The sequence below is a fragment of the Triticum aestivum genome, chromosome 4B (genome assembly GCF_018294505.1).
Source record: "Triticum aestivum cultivar Chinese Spring chromosome 4B, IWGSC CS RefSeq v2.1, whole genome shotgun sequence".
NCBI classification, from domain to species: Eukaryota; Viridiplantae; Streptophyta; class Magnoliopsida; order Poales; family Poaceae; genus Triticum; species Triticum aestivum.
Genome location: NC_057804.1, coordinates 71,755,543 through 71,777,505, shown reverse-complemented (window position 1 = coordinate 71,777,505; position 21,963 = coordinate 71,755,543). Strand labels below are relative to the sequence as shown.

The 21,963-nt window shown below is 43.7% G+C and overlaps 2 protein-coding genes across 4 annotated transcripts; both read left to right on the top strand.

Annotated features, from left to right (window-relative positions):
• Window positions 1-10,254: 10,254 nt before the first annotated feature.
• LOC123091086 (zinc finger CCCH domain-containing protein 43) lies at window positions 10,255-12,654 on the top strand. 3 transcript variants are annotated; one of them, XR_006442770.1, is made up of 3 exons: window positions 10,255-10,456; window positions 10,916-11,224; window positions 11,338-12,650. XR_006442770.1 is itself a non-coding variant. In XM_044512489.1 (3 exons), the coding sequence occupies exons 2-3, from the start codon at window positions 11,222-11,224 to the stop codon at window positions 11,890-11,892; spliced, it is 468 nt and encodes a 155-aa protein (XP_044368424.1). In that variant the 5' UTR covers window positions 10,255-10,456; window positions 10,916-11,221; the 3' UTR covers window positions 11,893-12,654. The 3 variants fall into 3 exon arrangements, 1 of the variants encoding a protein (XP_044368424.1); XR_006442769.1 differs by having other exon boundaries at window positions 10,916-11,243; window positions 11,338-12,644; XM_044512489.1 differs by having other exon boundaries at window positions 10,916-11,243; window positions 11,447-12,654.
• A 1,076-nt stretch (window positions 12,655-13,730) lies between these two features.
• On the top strand, window positions 13,731-17,632 carry LOC123091085 (B3 domain-containing protein LOC_Os12g40080). The gene is made up of 7 exons (XM_044512488.1): window positions 13,731-13,947; window positions 14,050-14,177; window positions 15,157-15,484; window positions 15,650-15,840; window positions 15,949-16,429; window positions 16,525-16,736; window positions 16,967-17,632. Exons 2-7 carry the CDS (start codon window positions 14,061-14,063, stop codon window positions 17,219-17,221), a joined length of 1,584 nt encoding a protein of 527 aa, XP_044368423.1. The 5' UTR covers window positions 13,731-13,947; window positions 14,050-14,060; the 3' UTR covers window positions 17,222-17,632.
• Window positions 17,633-21,963: the final 4,331 nt, after the last annotated feature.

Sequence of the window (21,963 nt, the reverse complement as noted above, 5' to 3'; positions counted from 1 at the left end):
GTGGCCCAATCCTTTTTGTAGCAAAGGACAAGTCTGGACAAGTTCTTATATAGAGAAAAGCGCTCCTGAGGACACATGGGAATTATCGTCAAGCTAGTTTTCATCATGCTCATATGATTCACGTTCGTTACTTTGATAATTTGATATGTGGGTGGACCGTGCTTGGGTACTGCCCTTTCTTGGACAAGCATCCCACTTATGATTAACCCCTATTGCAAGCATCCGCAACTACAAAAGAAGTATTAAGGTAAACCTAACCATAGCATGAAACATGTGGATCCAAATCAGCCCCTTACGAAGCAACGCATAAACTAGGGTTTAAGCTTCTGTCACTCTAGCAACCCATCATCTACTTATTACTTCCCAATGCCTTCCTCTAGGCCCAAATAATGGTGAAGTGTCATGTAGTCGACGTTCACATAACACCACTAGAGGAGAGACAACATACATCTCATCAAAATATCGAACGAATACCAAATTCACATGACTACTAATAGCAAGACTTCTCCCATGTCCTCAGGAACAAAGGTAACTACTCACAAAGCATATTCATGTTCATAATCAGAGGGGTATTAATATGCATTAAGGATCTGAACATATGATCTTCCACCAAATAAACCAACTAGCATCAACTACAAGGAGTAATCAACACTACTAGCAACCCACAGGTACCAATCTGAGGTTTTGGTACAAAGATTGGATACAAGAGATGAACTAGGGTTTGAGAGGAGATGGTGCTGGTGAAGATGTTGATGGAGATTGACCCCCTCCAGATGAGAGAATCATTGGTGATGACGATGGTGATGATTTCCCTCTCCCAGAGGGAAGTTTCCCCGGCAGAACAGCTCCGCCGGAGCCCTAGATTGGTTCCGCCAAGGTTCCGCCTCGTGGTGGCGGAGTTTCATCCCGTAAGCTTGCTTATGATTTTTTTCCAGGGTAAAAGAATTTATATAGCAGAAGATGGCCACCAGAGGGCTGCCAGGGGGCCCACGAGGCAGGGGGCATGCCCCCACCCTCCTGGCCAGGGTGTGGGCCCCCTCTGGTACTTCTTCCGCTCAATATTTGTTATTACTTCCAAAAATTACTTTCGTGGAGTTTCAGGACTTTTGGAGCTGTGCAGAATAGGTCTCCAATATTTTCTCCTTTTCCAGCCCAGGATCCCAGCTGCCGGCATTCTCCCTCTTCATGTAAACCTTGTAAAATAAGAGAGAATAGGCATAAGTATTGTGACATTATGTGTAATAACAGCCCATAATGCAATAAATATCGATATAAAAGCATGATGCAAAATGGACGTATCATCTGCCAAGTTTTTTTGTACATCTGGGTTTCTCATGTCAAGGTTTGTCTCTCCCTCCTTCTCGTGGTAAGAAAACCACTAGAAAAAATCAGTTATAGGCCAAAGCAAAAAAAGGGGGATCCATACAATCCTCCAAGCAAACAGACATGATTCCCATCAAGACTATGTCCTCAAAGCAAATGAATATAATTCTCATCCAGATTGTCTGCCGATACGTCTGCAACGTATCTACTTTTCCAAACACGTTTGCCCTTGTTTTGGACTCTAACTTGCATGATTTGAATGAAACTAACCGGACTGACGCTGTTTTCAGCAGAATTACCATGATGTTGTTTCATGTGTAGAAAACAAAAGTTCTCGGAATGACCTGAAAATCCTCGGAGACAAGTTTCAGAAAATATAAAAAATCCTCGCAAAAGATGAAGACCAGGGGGCCCACACCCTGTCCACGAGGGTGGGGGGCGCGCCCCCTCCCCCTGGGCGCGCCCCCTGTCTCGTGGGCCCCCTGAGGCTCCGCCGACCTCAACTCCAACTCCATATATTCCGTCTCATGGAGAAAAAAATCAGAGAGAAAGTTCCATCGCGTTTTACGATACGGAGCCGCCGCCAAGCCCTAATTTCTCTCGGGAGGGCTGATCTGGAGTCCGCTCGGGGCTCCGGAGAGGGGGATTCTTCGCTGTCGTCATCATCAACCATCCTCCATCACCAATTTCATGATGCTCCCCGCCGTGCGTGAGTAATTCCATCGTAGGCTTGCTGGACGGTGATGGGTTGGATGAGATTTACCATGTAATCAAGTTAGTTTTTTTAGGGTTTGATCCCTAGTATCCACTATGTTTTGAGATTGATGTTGCTATGACTTTGCTATGCTTAATGCTTGTCACTAGGGCCCGAGTGCCATGATTTCAGATCTGAACCTATTATGTTTTCATTAATATATGTGTGTTCTTGATCCTATCTTGCAAGTCTATAGTCACCTATTATGTGTTATGATCCGACAACCCCGAAGTGACAATAATCGGGATACTTTTTGGTGATGACCGTAGTTTGAGGAGTTCATGTATTCACTATGTGTTAATCCTTTGGTACGGTTCTCTATTAAAAGGAGGCCTTAATATCCCTTAGTTTCCACTAGGACCCCGCTGCCACGAGAGGGTAGGACAAAAGATGTCATGCAAGTTCTTTTCCATATGCACGTATGACTATTTACGGAATACATGCCTACATTACATTGATGAACTGGAGCTAGTTCTGTGTCACCCTATGTTATAGCTATTACATGAGGAATCGCATCCGGCATAATTATCCATCACTGATCCATTGCCTATGAGCTTTTCATATATTGTGCTTCGCTTATTTACTTTTTCGTTGCTACTGTTACAATCACTACAAAACACCAAAAATATTGCTATTACTATCTTTACCTTTTATCACCGTTACTATTACTATCATACTACTTTGCTACTAAATACTTTGCTGCAGATACTAAATTATCCAGGTGTGGTTGAATTGACAACTCAACTGCTAATACTCAAGAATATTCTTTGGCTCCCCTTGTGTCGAATCAATAAATTTGGGTTGAATACTTTACCCTCGAAAGCTGTTGCGATCCCCTACACTTGTGGGTCATCATCTGCCTGGTTCCCTACACCTATATATATAGGGAGGGGTATCAATCTAGATATCACGATGCTACATACAATAGATGCCTTATGAGGAGCAAAGGCTGACGGAGGAGGAGGAGGTGCTTGAGGAGGGAGGGAGATCAATCTAAATTTCACTGCAGGGGATGATTGGTGCCCAGTGAGGAGTAGAGGATGACGGAGGAGGAGGAGGCGCTTGAGGAGGGAGGGAGATCAATCTAGATATCACGACAGGGAAGACGATCCGTGCCCGACCAGGAGCAGAGGACGACAGATCAGGAGCCGCACGTGCAACCTCTGAGTTGTCTATGGTGGCTATCGACGACATCCTGATCCTATGTCAGAATAAGTGCACTAACGTGGTCGGGGCTGTGGATAAACACTACTGGGGAAAACGCTATACACAGAGGTATAGTAGTAGCGTTGGTCAAAACTCGGCGCTAGCGCTACTTAGTAGTAGCGCTTGTTGCAAAACCACGCTACAATCATTATTTTAGCAGTAGCGCGTCTCCACAGAAAAGCGCTACTACTAAAATTCTCTCACTGGTGCCGGTAGGCTAGGAATAGTAGCAGCGCTTCTTCCAGAAGCACGCTACTGCTTAAAACATTGTAGCAGCACGTTTCTTCCTTACAGCGCTACTGCTATGTAAAAGAAAATAAATAGAAAAATAAGTAGAAAAGTAAATGAAAATGAAAGAAATAGAAAAAGGAGAAATGAAAAAAAAGCGTAAAGAAAACAAAAGAATAAGAGAAAGAAAACAGAAAGGGTTAGCAGCAGCGTGTTTTGATGAAACGCGCTATAGCTATCTTAGCTATAGCGCGTTTCATCAAAACGCGCTGCTGCTAGTTTGACTCAAATCCGGGCGGCCCTGGCTCAAAATTTCGCTAAGTCCTTTCCCCCCCTCTCTACTCCCCCTGTCCCCCAACTGCTCCATCGCCGCCGTTGCCCTGCTGCGCGCCTTCGACCACACCGCCATCGCCCGAGGCCGCCTTCGACCACACCGCCGCCGCCCGCCGCCTTCGACCACACCGGCGCTGCCCAAGGCCGCCCCCTCGACCTCACAGCCGCCGCCCGAGGCCGTCGTCGACCTCACTGTCGCCTCCCTTGAGCTCGCCGCCGCCACCCTCGACCTCACCGCCGTTGCCCAAGCCAGAGCCTGCCCTCGCCGCCGACCGTAAGGCTATGCCTCTCCTGTCCCTACCCTCCTATTTCTCTCTGCTAGGGCAATTATATATATGTGTTGATACTGTGTTGATGTTCATATGAACCCTAGGTGTTCATATGAACCCTAGATTTTTAGGGCAGTAGGCATTTTATAGCATTTAGGAAAAATGATTTGCAATTTTGTTAGGAAATTAGCTAGGGCAATTTTTATGAAAATTACTGAACAGTAATTCCATTTAGCTTTAAACTAATAGAGGGTATATAAATAATAGTAGCATTTAGATTTAAATTAACAGAGGGTATAAACAAAAAACACTTAGCTATAAAAAAATATTTTGACTACCGACCTGAATTTGTTCCAAATTTCATTCAAATGAAATTTGAATTATTTGGACTATGGACCTGAATATTTTTGAAGAAATTGGGTGTAGGTACTAAGGTCTTGCTGTGGAAATTCTGGTGAGGTCAAAAGGGTTAGAGAAAATGTAGTTCCTAGACTTTTAGCTTTAGACAAAAAACAAAAGTATTTAGCTATAAATAAAAAACAGTAGCTACGACATTTAGCTATAAACAAAAAACAGAATTGTTTTTCTTTTCAAAAACTTTGTCAAACAGAACAGTAGCTATATGTCATTGATGTTCATTTGCATATTCCATTATTGTTGATTATATCTTTTCATTGAAGTGGCCATGTTATATGCAAATTCCTCAATAGTGTTTGCTCGTGTTATATCTTTTCACTGAAGTTGTTCGATTGTGCCCAAGTGGCTTTGTTGTTTCCAGGGAATGATGCTGAGTGGCCTATGTTTTGCCGGAATGTTGATTCATTTCCATTCCGGCAAATTTCAGGTTCTCGATTTGTCCACTTTTTAGCAAAGGTGATGCCGAAATTTTCCGTGAATTTCGGCATGACTTGTGCTACAAACTAGGACATATCGAGTGCCCGGGATTTGCCGCACCAGGAAGGAGTCAACATTCCTGCAAAACAATAGTCCTTTTTTATATCATTATTCATTTTATTAGGTCTAGAATTAATTGACTAGATTTAATCATAGGAAACATGGCTAGCAACGATGAAGGACAGGGTTCTGGTGATTGCGACGATGTCTACCTAGCGGCAGACGAATATTTTAGCCTTACCAACGATAAACCAATGTTGTTGCTGGGCCCACCGGTGGCATTGGGGACTGAGACCGACACGCAGACCGGTGCTGATACTGAGACCGGCGCTGAGATTCAGACCGGCATCGAGACCGGCGCTGAGACCGGTGCTGCCTCGGGGAGCGGAGCCGGTGTAGAACCGAAAGCAAAGAGGCAATGGGTTCCTAACAAACTCAGGACTACTAGACTGGTGGTCACGGAGGTGGACGACGGAAATTTTGAGCCAAATGCGCCCGAGGAAGCGCGCGCGTGCTACGACAATCAAATAGGCTGCATCGTACGGACAACCGCCACCATCAATAATGAGAAACTACAGAAGATAGAAAATATGAGGAGCTCCCTCCTAAAGAAGTTTCACCAGATATTCTTGTTCCCGGGCCGGAATGAGAAGGATTATGAAGATCCAGACGAGGACCCGACAATGAAGAAGATAAACAAACACGCCATGACCAAGTTTAGCGACACGCTGGCCGCCTGGAAAAATCGAGTGAAAGCAAAGATCAACGACGGGGAACCCTACTCCGAGATTGTAAAGGATAATCCGACAATCACGGAAGAGCAGTTTCAAATACTCAAGGAGGCTTGCGAGGCCACCTGGAAACCCCATGCACCATATTGTACACCATCGGCGACCAGAAGGTGGCCGTGGGGAAGGCGACGATAATGAAGCTGAAGGAACCACTATTCCACAGCCGGCCGATCCCCCCGAACATCTTCAAGGTTTCCATGGCCAGTGTCGAACCGGGCCACGAGAATTTGCCTCCTCCAACACTACTGGTGGATGACGAGGAGACACCGCGGCGGCTTGGTGATTGTTGCAATGGGTGGGTCCTGTTGTGGCCAAAGAGTCTGCTTCGTTTGGAGGCGGCCGGGAGCACACCCACGAGCACGCAGCCTCAGCAAGGTATGAACATAAACACCCCACCTACCCAATTAGCGTCGGGTGTCGGGTTGGGTGATAGCGGACGGGGTAAGGAGGAGGCTCCATTAGTCGCTGATGACGTCGCCATGGATGAGGATGAGGATGACGATGGCGCTGAACAGTATGTCTATACTGGCGCCTCCTCAGGGTTTGAGCGTCATGAGTCGGTGCCTGAATTACCATCTCAATGTATTATTGACGACCTTCCGGTAGTAAAGAAGTCTAGGAAGAGAGTGAGGAAAGGCAAAAAAGCTGATTCTATGATCCAGCCGCCTCAGTAGCCTCGGCTTCAGGACCGTATAGATATCCCCGATGCGGATAAATGGCATATCCCCGGTCAACCAATCCTACCTGCAACAGCGCTACGGGCCAGATTCGGCGATCTAAGGAGACTTCATGACGATGTGCTGCGGGTAGAGAAATGCCTCATCGCCTCGAAAGATCCAGGATACCCACTCTACGTGGTTAACATTCCGCGGCAAATGTCGTACGTCGACAGCTTCCCTGCGGATAAGTTATTCCTCCGATTCGATTACATATTCGACATGTTTCACGTGAAGAAGCTGGATTTTACGTTTGTCCGCCTTTATGCCTTGCACATGAACTACATCATTGGGGTTGAGCAGATACGTCATATCTGTGTCGCTGACCCGTACTACATGCACGAGAGCTTCTTGGGAGTCTGTGCAGAGCAGCGTGAATACGCGAGGGATTACATCGTCAGTTTCATGCTCGCCAATAAGGACAAGGAGGCGATTCTCGTGCCTTATCATCCCGTGTAAGTCATCCGCGCTGCTATCCTTCCTTCGATTTCAATAATTCATTTGCACGGTGGAGGCTAATTAATTTGAGGTGTACTTATTTTGCGCAGCGGCGGGCGCGCCGTCCTCATCATCCTCTACCCCCGATTCTCCCACGCTCTTTACTTGGACTCATCGAAGAACATTCACAAAAAGGATTACACCCACATCAAAGATGTTCTCGACAGTGCTATGTTTTACTACCAAGCAAGGGGTGGAGAGGTTAGGGACAAGAAGAGAAGGGGCGGCAGGGCCGCCTTCAGCCATAAGACCGACTTCTGCTGCATCCAGCAACCGAACGATTCTCTTAATGATGGATTCTATGTCCTACACCACATGCTGGAGTACAGACGGGATCACCAGAACCTTCACATGTCACCTAGATCTGGCGATGCCCATATTCTGCAATGGGCAAAGGACATAGGAGATATCGAGGATCATCGACTTCGAGCTGAGTTCTATAACATCCAGCGCGAACTTGCCCAAATCATCATGAAAGAGGTCGTCGGAAAAACAGGGATGTTCTACGGAGAAGGACAAATGTCGCGGGAAGACGTCCGAACATGGATAGCCTCTCAGCGTCTCGACATGAAGCCTTTCACTAAGCTCGGGGACTATCTCCCTGACCTCGATGGATGGCACGGCATGTTGGAGTGATTGTCGATATATGACAATGTGTCTGTTTAGTCCATACTTTCTGTATGACAAAACTTTGAGTTATGCGCAGTGAAACTTTATTTGTGATGTAATTAAACCGTCCTCCTCCTCGACTAGCGAAGATCACTCTAGTTAGGGCATTTTGGGTACGATGAACTTTGTTATTTATGCTTATGATATGTTGTTTCTATTTTTGTCAAGTCTGTCTCTTTCTGTTGCTCAACTATATATGTTGCATATCATCGACTCATGTGACGATGCAGGTGCATAGATCATCGATGGCGAAGAAGTGCTACGCCAGGAGTATATATACGATGAGTGGCCGGAGTGTCAGGCCCAGCTGTTGCCGGTTTCCGGTTTCCGAGCGATAGGCAGTAGTTAGTTTAGGTTCACGCTAATGCGAGAGAGGGATACGAACTCATGTACTCAAAGTGATAGCTCTTCTCGCGTATACCATTGTTTAGATGGATGACGATGTATTTGCAAGTAATCAAGGACTTGTATCGCTATTTTCGAGATGATGACGAGAGACCACTTTGTGTTGGATGATGATTATGATGAGACTATTTGTATGTATATGCTATGATTATATTCGCGGTCTCGCAGGCATTTGTATGTGTATCATGATGACATTTCTATGTGCTAAAGATTCTTCTATAAAGCCTGTTCAAATACAAAAAAAATATGCCAAAAAAAACAAAAAACCTGTTAAATTAGCAGTAGCGAGTGTATAGAAGTTAGCAGCAGCGCCTCTATAGCAGTAGCGCGTTGCTGCAAAGGGCGCTAGAGCTACTAGCAGTAGCGTGCTCCCAGTAACCGCGCTGCTGCTACACTTGTGTAGCAGTAGCGCCGGTGACCACGCGCTACTGCTATATGTTAGCTGTAGCGCCTTATTAGTAGCGCCCCACCCCGCGCTACTGATACACCTAAAACCCGCGCTGCTGCTAGCGTTTTCCCTAGTAGTGAAAGGCAACCACAGTTCCAGCTACCGGACGAACAAGTCAGTGCCATCGTCCCAACTGACAGCTCGACAACTCTAGACAGAAACGCTGTCGTGTAGACAAAACATCTGGTTCAAGGAAGCGCTATCATGGCAGCAAAAAAAAACGTTGTCGTGGGAACCACATCGATCGTAGGGACCAATCAGGGGGAAGGTTGCAGCATTCAACGTCTAGCTCCGATCATGCATCTGAATCACAAGTATGTGGGCCCTAACCAGATCAATGCTACGTAAGGAGAAGCGCAAGAGGACAGGAAGGCACATCATGTGGATCATGACAACGGCTAGGCGGCTTTTACATTTGTTCTTTTATCTATAGTGCAAAGTTGTATCTGAGAGAGACCATCCCCTGTATTCGATCAAGTGAATGCAATAGAGGGAACTAGAACTTAACATCGTGGCATCAGAGACCAACCATTACCCTTCCACCGCCTCCGCCACCATCAACGTTGGATACCTACCGTCAGAGACATGCCCGTGAAGCTTTGGTCGCATCCATGGACCCCGAGCTTCATGCCTACCTCGACAAGATGAACTCCAACTCCAACGCGATCGACCACGCTAACAAGTAGGACAACATTTCTGCTTCCACTCTCAAGGCGCCTGACACGTAGATGGCCCGGATCGACTCCCTCGCCGGTTGGAAACCAGAAGATCAAAGCATGCCTCGCCAGTTGGATCTCTCGGTCTCTCTATTGCGGGTGGCATCCCCTGCAGCCACACCAAATACAGGGTGGAGTGCCTCACAACCCATCGCCCCTCGCGGCGCAAAAGGCAGCCTCCACATGCAGTCAAGCCACGGTGTGATGCTTCTCATCGGGGAGGGGCATCGGCGATCCTCAAGTCGCCAACGGCAACCCCCTGTCGGGTATGACCGTGCCTCTTCTATGTTTCCTGCTTCGATATCATCTCAAGTGATAGCCACCCTTAGTCAACCGCCGTCGTCCATGGCGTTCCCAATTTTCACCGAGGAAAACCAACATCTCTGGAAGACACTTGTGAGCACTACTTTCAGATGTTCTCCATGCATGGATTGTATTGGGTGCCCGTGCCCATCCTAAGTTTCTCTGGCTCCACGAGCATTTGGTTGCAATCGGTTCATTAGGAATTGACAGACATGACATGGAAATAGTTTGACGCTCTCCTATGCAGGCGATTTGGTCGCGATAAGCATCAGTTACTGATTTGTCAGATCTATGCTATTAGCCAAACCAGTTCGGTTGCTGATTTTTACTAGCGATTTGAAACATTGATGAATCATTTGATATCTTACTCAGAGGTAACTCGCCCGTATTTCTTCCTGACATCATGACACGGTTCGTCGATCCCCCGCCCGCCGCCACGCCCCTCACTGGCGGCCACCGCACCGCCCGCCGGTGTCAATGACTCACGGGTCCTAGCAATTATCTATTTTTTGTTTAATTAAAAAAATATTAAAATGGATTTAGGGGAAGTAACAAAAGTTGATTTCAGAAATATGTTAAAAAAAAGAGTTGATTTCAGAAATTTTCCTTAACTTCTACGGGAAGGCCCAACAGATCAGTTTATGAAAAGTTTTTTTTTAAGAAAACTGTTCAGAGTTGCTCTAACCCCCGGTGAGGTCGACTTAGGATTGTCTCCCCAACTGTTTCCCCAGAGAAGGAAAATCAGTTTTAGTGCAGAAGGCCCGCTGCAAGGGGATGTGACTAGGGTTGTCGTCGCCCACGTTCCTCGGCCCGACCCCGACGGCCGGCGGCGGCTCTCACCCTACGCATCGCCTCCCAGCGATCTCCTTCCTCGTCGTGCGCCTGTCTTCCTTGCCCCTCCAGGTACCCCCCCCCCCCCCCCCCCACACACACACACACCCAAAATCATCCCCAAGTTGTCAAATCGAGCACTGATAGGTTGTCTGTTGGTGCTTTTATACGGTGGGTGTAGAAATGCATGAGGTTACCTTGTTTAGATGTATTAAATAATGTATAATCACTCTGAACTAGACTCGCTTTGTACACGAGTGCGTCCGTAGGTTGGGTTTCACAGTGAAATGGGTAGCTTCGAACTGGCCAGCAGGCTGAAATGGTCATATATGTCACCTTCAGAGTGAAGTGTTTACACTAGAAAATAAACCTATCCATATATGTTATGCATTTACCGAATTTAGATGATAAACAAACGAATTTTGTGTGCATGCTTTTATATGCATTGCCTATGTAACATGAATGCATAATTTTTTTCGCATACCTTATTATTTTACCAATTGATGAAGCATTTAAATTATGATTGAGTAGATGGAGAGAGGTGTGAAAGCCAAGGCAAAATGGGATTCATTTGCACACAAAGTTTTTTGTGAGATCTGTATTCTGTAAGGAGGAGGTCAGTGCCGGGAACAGGCCAGAGGCATATTTAAATGCCACGGGATACATGAATCTACAGCAGAAGTTCTTGGCTAGGACAGGGAGAAATTATGAGAGGAAGCAGTTCAAAAACCGATGGGACTTCTTGAAGACAGAATATGGTCATTGGATGACCTTTACACAGGCTGCAACTGGGCAGCAATTGGATTGCAATTTGGGAACAGCAGATGCCGACCATGAATGGTGGGTGAAGCTCATCGAGGTAGTGTAGTGTACCCAATGGAGTGTATCTCCTTTAAGTTTATGTAATTTACAAAACATGCTTATGCTAATAAGTCAATATCTTCATATTTTAGGCCCACCCAGAATTTGTATAGTTCCGTAACGGAGCACCAGAAAACCTTGCTGAGCTTACCACCATTTTTGACAAGACTCATGTGACGGTTGCAACTTCTGCGATCCTAGGTGAGCATATAGAAGACCCCACTGATCTCTTTGAGGTTGAGGATGGCAACAGTTATCTGGAACTGGAAGACAACAATGATGTGGAAAGCAACAAGGCACCTGGCCAGAAAATAAAGGAAGTGGAAAAGCAGAGGGCTGCTGCCATTGCTGCTAGTCCAAAGACGAAACGAAAGCAACAAAAGAACCCTACGGTTCAGGAGTGCAGGCATCTGGCATACATAATGGCTGGTAGCACTTCGGTGACATCTTCGACTGATGTTCCAAGAGGCCATGGGATTAAAGACGTCATCAAGTTGGCTGTGCAATCTGGGGCGAAGGAATGCAGCGATCTGTTCTTCACGGCCACCAAGCTTTTTGTGAATGTGGATTATAGAAAGATGTTTAGTGCTTTGGAGACCAATGAAGGAAGGCTCGATTGGCTGAACAGGATGCATGAAGAGATGTAGAAGAATTAATGTATCTGCTTCTCTCTTAATACTGATCTTTTTCCGAGATGTGAGGATAAGACTCATTTTCCCACACTTTTGGAATTAAAGTAGAAGGGAGACTCGAACCTCAGTGGGTTGGTTTGCAACCTTGTACGCCCACTGCAAAGGAGAGTTCTCGTGTGAGTACTAATCCGACATTATTATGAACTCACCTTTTTTGTGATTATGTGACATCTGGATGGTAGGATCACTTTCTGTTTTACAGTATACTAGCCTTTACTGTCTTCCGAAGTGCAGATTTTTTTAAAGCAGAACCAGTTGGCTCTATGTAACTGTACTGTTCATGTCCTGCACATAGTTACTTTTTCATTTACCATAATTTGGAAAATTCTGGTTATTTCTTCATTCTTTAGCTTGAGAAGCTACTTTTGACGAATTAAAGTTGACAGTCAAGATATTACCTTGATAGGAAAAGCATTTTTGTAGCCCTTATAGAGTCAATTATATCTCCGGAATTGATGGTCTTTTCATCTGTTGATAACAATTTGTGGTCGCGTTGATTGGTTACCAGGTTTCTCAGGTTCTTGTGCATGCAGGCTCTTGCAGTTTCAACCCTGCAACAGCAGCCATTCCCTGGGAATGGTGAACTAACCCAAATTAGTTTTGTTAGGACCATTGCTTGTAGAGAAGCTTATGTTTGATGCCTTTTTGAGGCATTTGACCTTTCTTGTCCACTTAACGAAGTAGTTGCTTAATTCCGGAGATAGTTTTTGGTGGTCATATAGTGTTTGGCTGACCACAGCCTGTTTTTGGTGGGTTTGGGTTCAGTTATAATGCTACATGTAAGAGTCAGATGTGCCCCTAGGTTTGAAGAACATAGAACCACCACTGGACTGCGATGAACTTCAACGGGTAGTTTGTTCGCCAATCTACTGAGTGCTGTGAGCTTGTTTGGCTTAGATAACTGCCATTCAGTGTAATGTGCCTCGAGTTTTCCTACTCTAAAAAAAAGTTTTCCTACGCAGTAGTGCATCCCAAAGGGATCTTGTGTGTAAAACTGTTTGCCTTGTACATACAACATTTGGCCGACCCCAGGAATGTGAAAAGAACTGTAAAGAAAATATAGCCTTTCATAGGACTCCAACTCTCCAATGTGTTTGAAATCTCACATCTGCTGGAATATGAATTATGAAAAGGCAAAAAAGCAGGAAGACTGAAACTAGTTCTTTGTTGATTTACACTAACAAGCAGTATCTCCAGTAACAAATGTACACAACAGTGTCCAGAACAAGTTTGAGTCCGAACTGATGATGTTTTCACCTACCGTGGTGGGTAGCCCTTTTTACTGTTGTGTCCATTTTTTACTTGCCTAGAGGTACTATGGCTGTTTCTTCCTGGGAGTTCAAAGCAACTTTACCCAAGAGCTCACACACACGCACATGCACAGAACAGAGACCCTGACCTCACCCATGGGCTGTGAGATATTACCTTGATAGGCAAAGCATTTGTAGTTTATAGTTTTATTGTTATCCTAAATGGATAACCATTTGATATCAAAATCATCAATACTGGTTTCTGACAAAATCTTGGTCAGTTGGTGCATAACTGCCCGAAGCATTGAATTTCCTTTTTTTTTCCTTGAATGTTGGTAGGGGAGCTGCCAAATTCCATTGATTAGGGCAAAAGATTGAATTTTGTTTAATTTCCAGCAGCAACTGATGGCTACAGAGTGGTACTGTGCTTTTTTCTGTTCGCTAGAGTTGTTTTACTGCTGTGTCCTCTTCACTTGCCTAGAGGTACCGTGCTCTCTTCTTTTGGCCTAGGGGTTTAATGCCTGCAGCTACTTTACCCAAGAGCTCACACACAGACACAGTAAACAGAGACCCTGACCTCACCCATGGGCAATCGGATGGACACAGGTACAGCATAGGCTCCGCTCCCCTACACTCTCTACACACATACCATTCAGCATAGGCTCCGCTCCTATCCACTCTCTAGCAAGGATTCGAACTGTGAGGGCTGTGACCTGTGAGAGGCGACGCAACAAAAGACCAGGGAAAAAGAAGGGTCAAGGTAATGTTGCTCTCACCTTGTTCTTGAATCTTGATACGGACTCTCTTCATTACCGAGTGGCGATTTCATCTCTGAGCAGTTTTGCTGTGCATCATCGATCAGGGTACTGCGAGATGAACGAGGATTGTGAGAACTGTGCTTTCTGGAGGGATCATTACTACTGGGAACACATGGGTGACGAGAAGAAGCAATTTTCTGCTGTAGCCAAGGGTGATTTCAAGAACAGCATCGTCAGTTTGCCCTTCCGGACTCCTTCTGTTAAATTCTTTTGCAAATTCATTTCAACCACTGTTGCTTCTAGATCTGCATCCTCCCCTCTCTTTTGTTTGCCCATTATGCTATATCGAGGGTTTTGGTGGGGGGTGGCTCCCAATATCAGTGGCTTTATGAGATTATAGGAAAAATGAAGGAGATTATAGATGAGAACACCGGTGTTGGCTAACTAGTTAAGGAGTAAGGGAATGGATGTACAAGAACCTTTTTTGAGGGTTTTGGGGCTCTGAATATCTGTTGTCCATGAGAGGTTGTTCAAATATTTTTCAAGGTAAAATAGAGGAGACTATAGATAAAGAACAATAGTGTTGGCTAACAAGTCAAGGAGTTAAGGGAGTGGCTATACAAGAACTTCTTCTTTTTTGGATATTGCTTTAGATAATAGAGGCACTGGCTGAACAATTCTTTCCATGATTTAAAGAGTTAACATTCTTCCTCACAAAAAGAACTATAAAGGCATGTGCTTAGTTTCTTCTTGCAATGTCACATTCTTGGATATACTTTTAGTTTCCTGGTTATAGTTTGGCATCAAGATAATATAATTGGTTTAGAATATAAGAAGATGCAACAGAAAACACTGTTGGATGAAAAATGTTTGTGAACGTAGAATGAGACAATTGGCAGTTTAGTATATTGTTGGTCAACGACCAGGAATGTCCTATTTCAGCATAATGACAATCTGGTAGCTGGTGTCACGTAAGCATAAATTTGCTTGTTAATCCTGTAATGTGGTGTTGCAAATCTACGAATTTACTGCCATCCTCTTATAAAAAAAAATCTACGAGTTTAATTTTGTTAATTTTCCATGTCATTTGATTAGTCCTGAAATCTGAAATGGAGCATGCATTTCCTGCAAATATTTGAAACTCATGCCCCAGAATGCTTGAATTGTGAAACTTATAACTCTAATCTATTATCTTCTTTGTCCTACAACAGCATATACCACGGGAACTTTCAACCCATTTGAGGAGTAGGATCTCTGACACCATTAAACTCAGCGCTCCTAATGGCAGGGCATATGATGTTGTGGTGACCTGGGAATTCGGCGAGCTAGTTCTTCGGTCTGGCTGGGATGCATTTGTTACTGCACACCATATAGAAGAAAATGACACATTCTTGTTCATCTACCATGGGAATTCCAACTTTGAGATTCATATATTTAATTCACACGGTTGTGAGAAGATGGCTTCCTGCTTTCAATCACCTTCAGAGATCTTTGGAATCTTTCCTCCCAGTGAGCCTTGTGATCATCATGTGCTGAATGGTTAGATTCCTTTTCTTTTCTTTTTTAACTAATGAAGTAGAAGCAGTCTTAACAGTGTCCCAAACAAGAAAAGAAAAACAAACTGACTTTTAGATGATTTTTCTTCTTAAACGTTGAATCTTTTTGCGATATATTTGTGACAATTGTACCAAATTTGATGTGCAGGACAAGCTGCGCCTAATCCAAGACATGTTCAGACGCAAGTTGAGTTTGACTATACCATGTCAACTGGATGCCATCTAACCAAATCACAAGATGAGAAAGTTGTAGAAATAGCCCGCAAAATAAGGTCTGAGATTCCTTTGTATGTGGCAATCATGAAGAAACTTAATGTCAACGTGAAGGACTGCTCTATCGTAAGTTGTATCTTTTCCATATCATTTCTTGGTTATGTTAGTTACTCCAATTCATAACCCATTTCAGCATTGCATCTTTTTAACCTTTCTTCTGTTCTGTTCCTGAAGAACATACCATTGAGGCTTGTGAGCCATTTAAAAGAGGAGGCAGGTAGTGCTATTATCAAACTAGAAGCCCCTGATGGTAACATATACAATGTTCGAGCTAGCAAGCACAGCGAGGATCAAGTTGTCCTCCAATCTGATTGGGATGCTTTTGTAGCTGCTAATCACATACAGTTGAACGACCTCCTCATTTTCCATAGCAAGGGAAAAACTCGTCTCAAAGTTCTTGCACTGGACCCAAGTGGCTGTGAGAAAAACTCATCATGCTTGGACACAAAAAATTTCTCCAAGACTGGTGAAGGTTCAGTTTGGATTACTGATGCACGCCCTTGTACAGTTGAAATTATTGATCTGACCAGCTCTGACGATGATCGCACTGAGAGAGAAGATGCTGGAAGATCATCTGGGAGGCGGAAGCAGGTACCAGGTTCTCATGCAAAAGCTCGGAAGATGGCTTCGGCGTCATCCCCATCTACAAAATCAGGTCACTGTATAATTACCATGCATTTCCTCATCACATTTTCAAGTACTTGTGGTTATGCGATCCTCATCATATGAGAACATGGCCTATGTTTACAGGACCTGATACTCACAAGCTGAAACATCCCATTTCCAACAATGACAATCTTCAGGGGCCTTATAGGCCTCCCTATATTTTAGCCAGAGGGATAACTCTAACCGGATGTGTGGAGAAGAAAGTTCAGGAGAAAGTCCAAGCAATTGGATCTGAACTTCCTATCTATGTGGCAGTGATGACCAAAAGCTGTGTTAGTGGCAACCTCTTTTCTCTGGTGCGTTTAAACACTCACTCTTTTGCAGAATTACTAATATGGATGTGACCCCCAGATGTCAAAAAATATGGATGCGGCTCTGTCTCTAGTTCATGAATTTTTAAGACCCACTTCTGCAATTACATTGCAAAACTTGCATGCATATCCCACCCCTTATCCACTGAATTATGCATTAACATGAAATAGTCAATTGTTTCAGTTGCCATTGACACTTCTACTCTTTAAACTAGGAATTCTGCAGGGAATATGCTTCAACTCTTCCAGGCAGAGATCAAACTCTCATACTTGAGCTGGAGGACAAGGAGTGGCACACGACATTACACATCAAAGGAAGTAGGAAGATCATTTACAGAGGCTGGTCAAAGTTTGCCTGTGACAATAACCTGCAGCTGGGAGATATCTGCCTCTTCAAAATGGCAGAGCGGCGCACGAGAGGCCTTGCGATGAGGGTCCATATCATTTGCAAATCGGGCGTATTTCTGTAGCTCAAGCATCCAAGTCGACACCGTCCCTGTTGTTCCTATTGACTACTACCTATGGTCTGTATGGCTTTAACTCTCTGATACCCTACCATGAGAGAGTCCACTCCTGAACAACTTTATGTGCGTCCGTCTAGGCTGCTGCTGGGTGTTTGCTCAACGACTTTCTAGTATAGAACTTGAGAGGAAATATTGAACTCTACTTCTGCCTCTAATGCCGTCTAATACTCCCATATGATTGCTGATTGATCAGACTGCAACGAGGCACGTCATAAGCTGTACATTGCTGTGTTCCATATCCCATCCTATGCGCTGCTTCAAATTAATTTCAGTATGACTCTAGGCAGTAGCACAATAACAGTTAAACCTGTAAGGGTGTGTTCGGAACATAGAGAATATATGCAGGATTCCAAACGAGTTCTTCCTCTCTTTTTTTTTTCTTTTTTTATGAGGAACACCAAATGAGTTCTTCCTTGTTGGAAATTTTGCTTTTGTGACAATTCTATTTACAAGATGTTTAATAGTGCTTCAAACGAAACCAGGAAAGGAAAAGTCCAGTGGGAACCCATGTTTGGGCTTGGCCCAAGGCGGGGCGGGATGGTCAGCTGATAAAGAACTTCATGAATACACTATGCATGAATAAGAAATACTCCCTATGTAGTAGTGATCTAAAATATCTTATATTAGTTTACAGAGGGAATATTTCTTATCCGTTCAGAAAATATTTAGCCTTGTAGCACTTTAAGTCAATGTATATAAGATAACCATATCTAATTTATTTTCCAAGGGAGGGCATGATGGAAGATTGCAAATGAGAAACTACAATCGGGAGCTCAACCTTTTTCTCATTCTCCATGGTCCTAGTGCAGTGGTCTTCCGCTAGAATGGTTAGTATTTTTTTGTTTGTGCCAATCACGAAAACATACCTTAAAAAGTTCATACTCCCAATAGTTCATGGCATAACGCTAACCATGCGATGATTATAACTTATTTCTTTTACTTCAAGTTCAAGATATTCATGACAATACTTTTCATCGCAACAATCTGAAACAGTGTTTTAAGGCAAAGAGAGGGGATGAGGGTAAGTTGCATCTAAAGGAGGGTGGCCGCAAGCAGAACCACAAATGCATTCTTTCCTGGACCTAAAGCAAAGTTCTTGCTCCAGTACACAACAGAAGCACAAATTATTTGGGCAGGGTGGAGTATTCTCTTGTCATAGGCATATTGCGATCTTGCTGCTATCCACCTGATTAGTTGGTTGAGCTGCATATGCAAATAAGTGTGTTCTCATTCAGTTAGGTATTACGAAAAATTATACAGGATTTCAAAATAACTTAGTAATGGTTCTCAATGAGATTGCCCACAATTATATAAATCTAACCAATATCTTTACGAGAAGTTCAACTAATTGTTGTTGGGTACTCACCCTGAGAAAATATTAAGAGGCACGGAAGGATAATCATCACAAGCGACACCTTGCTTCTCTCCATAGTAATATGTAAACTTTCTCCTTTCTGATACGAATAGTCTTAGTTTGTAAGGATTTTTTGCATATGGCTGACAAGTGACAACCGTATACTTGCTAACTGCTATATGTTTGTATATATAGCCAACCAATTCGGTCTATGTTTAGTAATAATTAATTGTGTTGAGCTGACGGCTTATCATCTACTATTAATTGCTACGAAGGAAATCCTCCATATTTAGTGAATAGTGAATAATAAAATCTTTCATAAAATATCTACCTTTAAAGCTGAAAGGCTCTGCTTGGCACTGGCTACACACCTTACCACCGAACTCGATCGATACATGGGATAGCCTAGAGACTGGATTACTGTCGAATTTCCAGGGCACGTACATCAAGCCCTGATACGATGATTTGGCCCTAGTAGTGCAGAAGCCCGGCGAGTCTGTATCTGCTTTTTAATATTTCGTATTAAAAAGGGCAGCTCAGTTTAGGCTGGTTGTAATGAGGAGTATCATATACTAGTATCATGCATATGATACTAGTGTATGATACTACCTCCCTAATGCATAGTATCTTATATTAGTATCATGTAATATTTTATTTATTGCCATGCATGACACATATTAGCATAACATTTATTATGATACGGTATTATGATATGATACTCAATGCTCTTTTTTTTATTTAATTTTATGACACCTCATTAAAATTATCTACTCCCTCCGTTCCTAAATATTTGTCTTTCTAGGAATTTCAACAAGTGACTAGATACGGAGCAAAATGAGTGAATCTACACTCTAAAATATGTCTATATACATCCGTATGTGGTAGTCCATTTGAAAAATTTAAAAAGACAAATATTTTGGAACAAAGGTACTCTCTCCGTCCGAAAATACTTGTCATCAAAATAGATAAAAAGGGATGTATCTAGAACTAATATACATCTAGATACATCCCCTTTTATTCATTTTGATGACAAGTATTTCCGGACGAAGGGAGTAGTAGTTAGCATGCATGATACTAGCTACAGTACTATTATTACGAAAGTGTTTATGTGCGTCCACTCCTGAACAACTTTATGTGCGTCCGTTTAGACTGTTGGGTGTTTGCTCAACCACTTTCTAGTATCGAACTTGAGAGGAAATATCGAACTCTACTTCTGACTCTAATGCCGTCTAATACTCGTATATGGTTGCTGATTGATCCGACTGCATCGAGGCACGTCATAAGCTGTACATTGCTGTGTTCCATATCCCATCCTATGCACTGCTTCAAATTTCAGTACGACTCGATAGGACAGAACATATTTAAAAATGCCTCCAAGTTATAAAAATTCGCTCAATGTATTCAAAATGACCCATTATCGACACAATAGGTAGTCTGATATCGGGTGGCAGACCCGGTTAGCAATCTCAAACCATGATAAATGCAAAAAAGATGGTAGTCTGACAGAGTGAGGACGCTGGTAAATGTATTTTTCCGTGTTGTTTTAATAGGTAGGATTTTTTTTTTTGCGAAAAGGAATATATATTCTTTTGATGGTGTTCTAGATTCAGAAATTAGAGTGTGGTAGTAGCACAATTAGAGTTCAACCTGTAAGGGTGTGTTCGGAATGTAGAGAATAGATTCCAAAGGAGTTCTTGCTTGTAGGAAATTTTGCTTTTGTGACATTCTATTTACAAGTTTAAACAGTGCTTCAAACAAACTCAGGCTCGGTCACACTGAATTTGCAGGAAAGGAAAAGTCCAATCAAAACCCAAATTTGGGCTTAAGTCTGAGGCGAGCAGATGGTCAGCTGATAAAGAACTCCATCCAAACATTATGCATGAATAAAAAAACTTGTATCCATTCGGAAAATATTTAGCCTTGTATTCCCTCCGTTCCATAATTATTGACGTGGTTTTAGTTCAAATTTTAACTAAAACCATGACAATAATTATGGAACCGAAGGAGTACCGCTCAAAGTCAATGTATAACATAACCATATATCTAGTTTATTTTCCAAGGGAGGGCACGATGCAAGATCGCAAATGAGAAGCCACAGTCGGGAGCTTAACCTTTTTTATCATTCTCCATGGTCCTAGTGCAATGGTCTTCTGCTAGAATGGTTAGTACTTTTGTGCCAATCAGGAAAATATACCTTAAAAAAGTTCATACTCCCAGCAGTTCATGGCATATATAGCCCAGGCTACACTTTGGAAACATAACAATATGACTATATATCAACTCAATCCAAAGGAACATAAAGCTAACCATGCGATGATTATAACTTATTTCTTTACTCCAATATATTCATGACAATACTTTTCATCACAACAATCTAAAACAGTGTTTTAAGGCAAAGAGAGGGGACGGGGGTAGGTTGCATCTGAAGGAGGCTGGTGGCAACCAGGTTCACAAATGCATTCTTTCCTAGACCTAAAGCAACGTTCTTGCTCCAGTGCACAACAGAAGCACAAACCATTTGGGCATGGTGGATCTTTCTCTGGGCATATGCATAACTCGATCTTGCCGCTATCGACCTGATCAGTTGCTTGAGCATATGCAAATAAGTGTGTTTTCATTCAATTAGGTATTACAAAAAATTATACAAAATTTCAAAATAACTTAGTAATGGTTGTCAATGGGATTTTGCCCAAAATCATATAAAACTAACCAATATGTTTACGAGAAGTTCAACTAATTGTTGTTGGGTACTCACCCTGAGAAAATATTACCGAAAAAGGGTTTCCCCCCGCTTTGTATACAAAGCAACCAACCGAACCATACAGGGATAGGTGCTGGGGCGGAAGCAGCACAGTCACGCCCAAAAGAAACAACAGAGAAAGAGCAAAAGAAACAAATGCTGACAACGGCGGATCAACAAAAACGAAGAAGCCTCGCGATCGCTGCGCCCACCGGGCTCATCCACTAGGCTCCAAGACTCCGAAGCGCCGGCACCAATCAACACCTCCAAGAAGGAACGCGACGATGACGACGTTGCTGCCAAGGGTTTCCCTCGGTACACGACGAGGCGAGAGGAAGGGTAGCCCCCGACGCCCTCCCGGAAGGTCAGGTGGCACCCACAGGCGCCACCGCGCTGGAGTCGGCCACGCCGACAGGGGTTTCCCCCGATCCCAACCCGCACCTCGGGCGCTCCGGATCTCGCCACCAAACCAACCACCACCCTGTGCCAACGCGGTCATGAGGCCTCCACGCCGTCTCACCACGGCACCGCGAAGTGAGGACAACACGGCGAAGAATCAGAGCCGGGACTAGGGCATCAGCACCATCGGCACGT

Excerpts from the sequence above, each read along its gene's own strand:
- LOC123091086 (XM_044512489.1), top strand. The coding sequence starts at position 11,222 with ATGGTGGGTGAAGCTCATCGAG. Across the intron at positions 11,244-11,446 it reads GGTGGGTGAAGCTCATCGAG|GTGAGCATATAGAAGACCCC; the intron begins GTAGTGTAGTGT and ends CTGCGATCCTAG.
- LOC123091085 (XM_044512488.1), top strand. The coding sequence starts at position 14,061 with ATGAACGAGGATTGTGAGAACTGTGCTTTCTGGAGGGATCATTACTAC. Across the intron at positions 15,841-15,948 it reads ACGTGAAGGACTGCTCTATC|AACATACCATTGAGGCTTGT; the intron begins GTAAGTTGTATC and ends CTGTTCCTGAAG. Across the intron at positions 16,430-16,524 it reads ATCCCCATCTACAAAATCAG|GACCTGATACTCACAAGCTG; the intron begins GTCACTGTATAA and ends CTATGTTTACAG.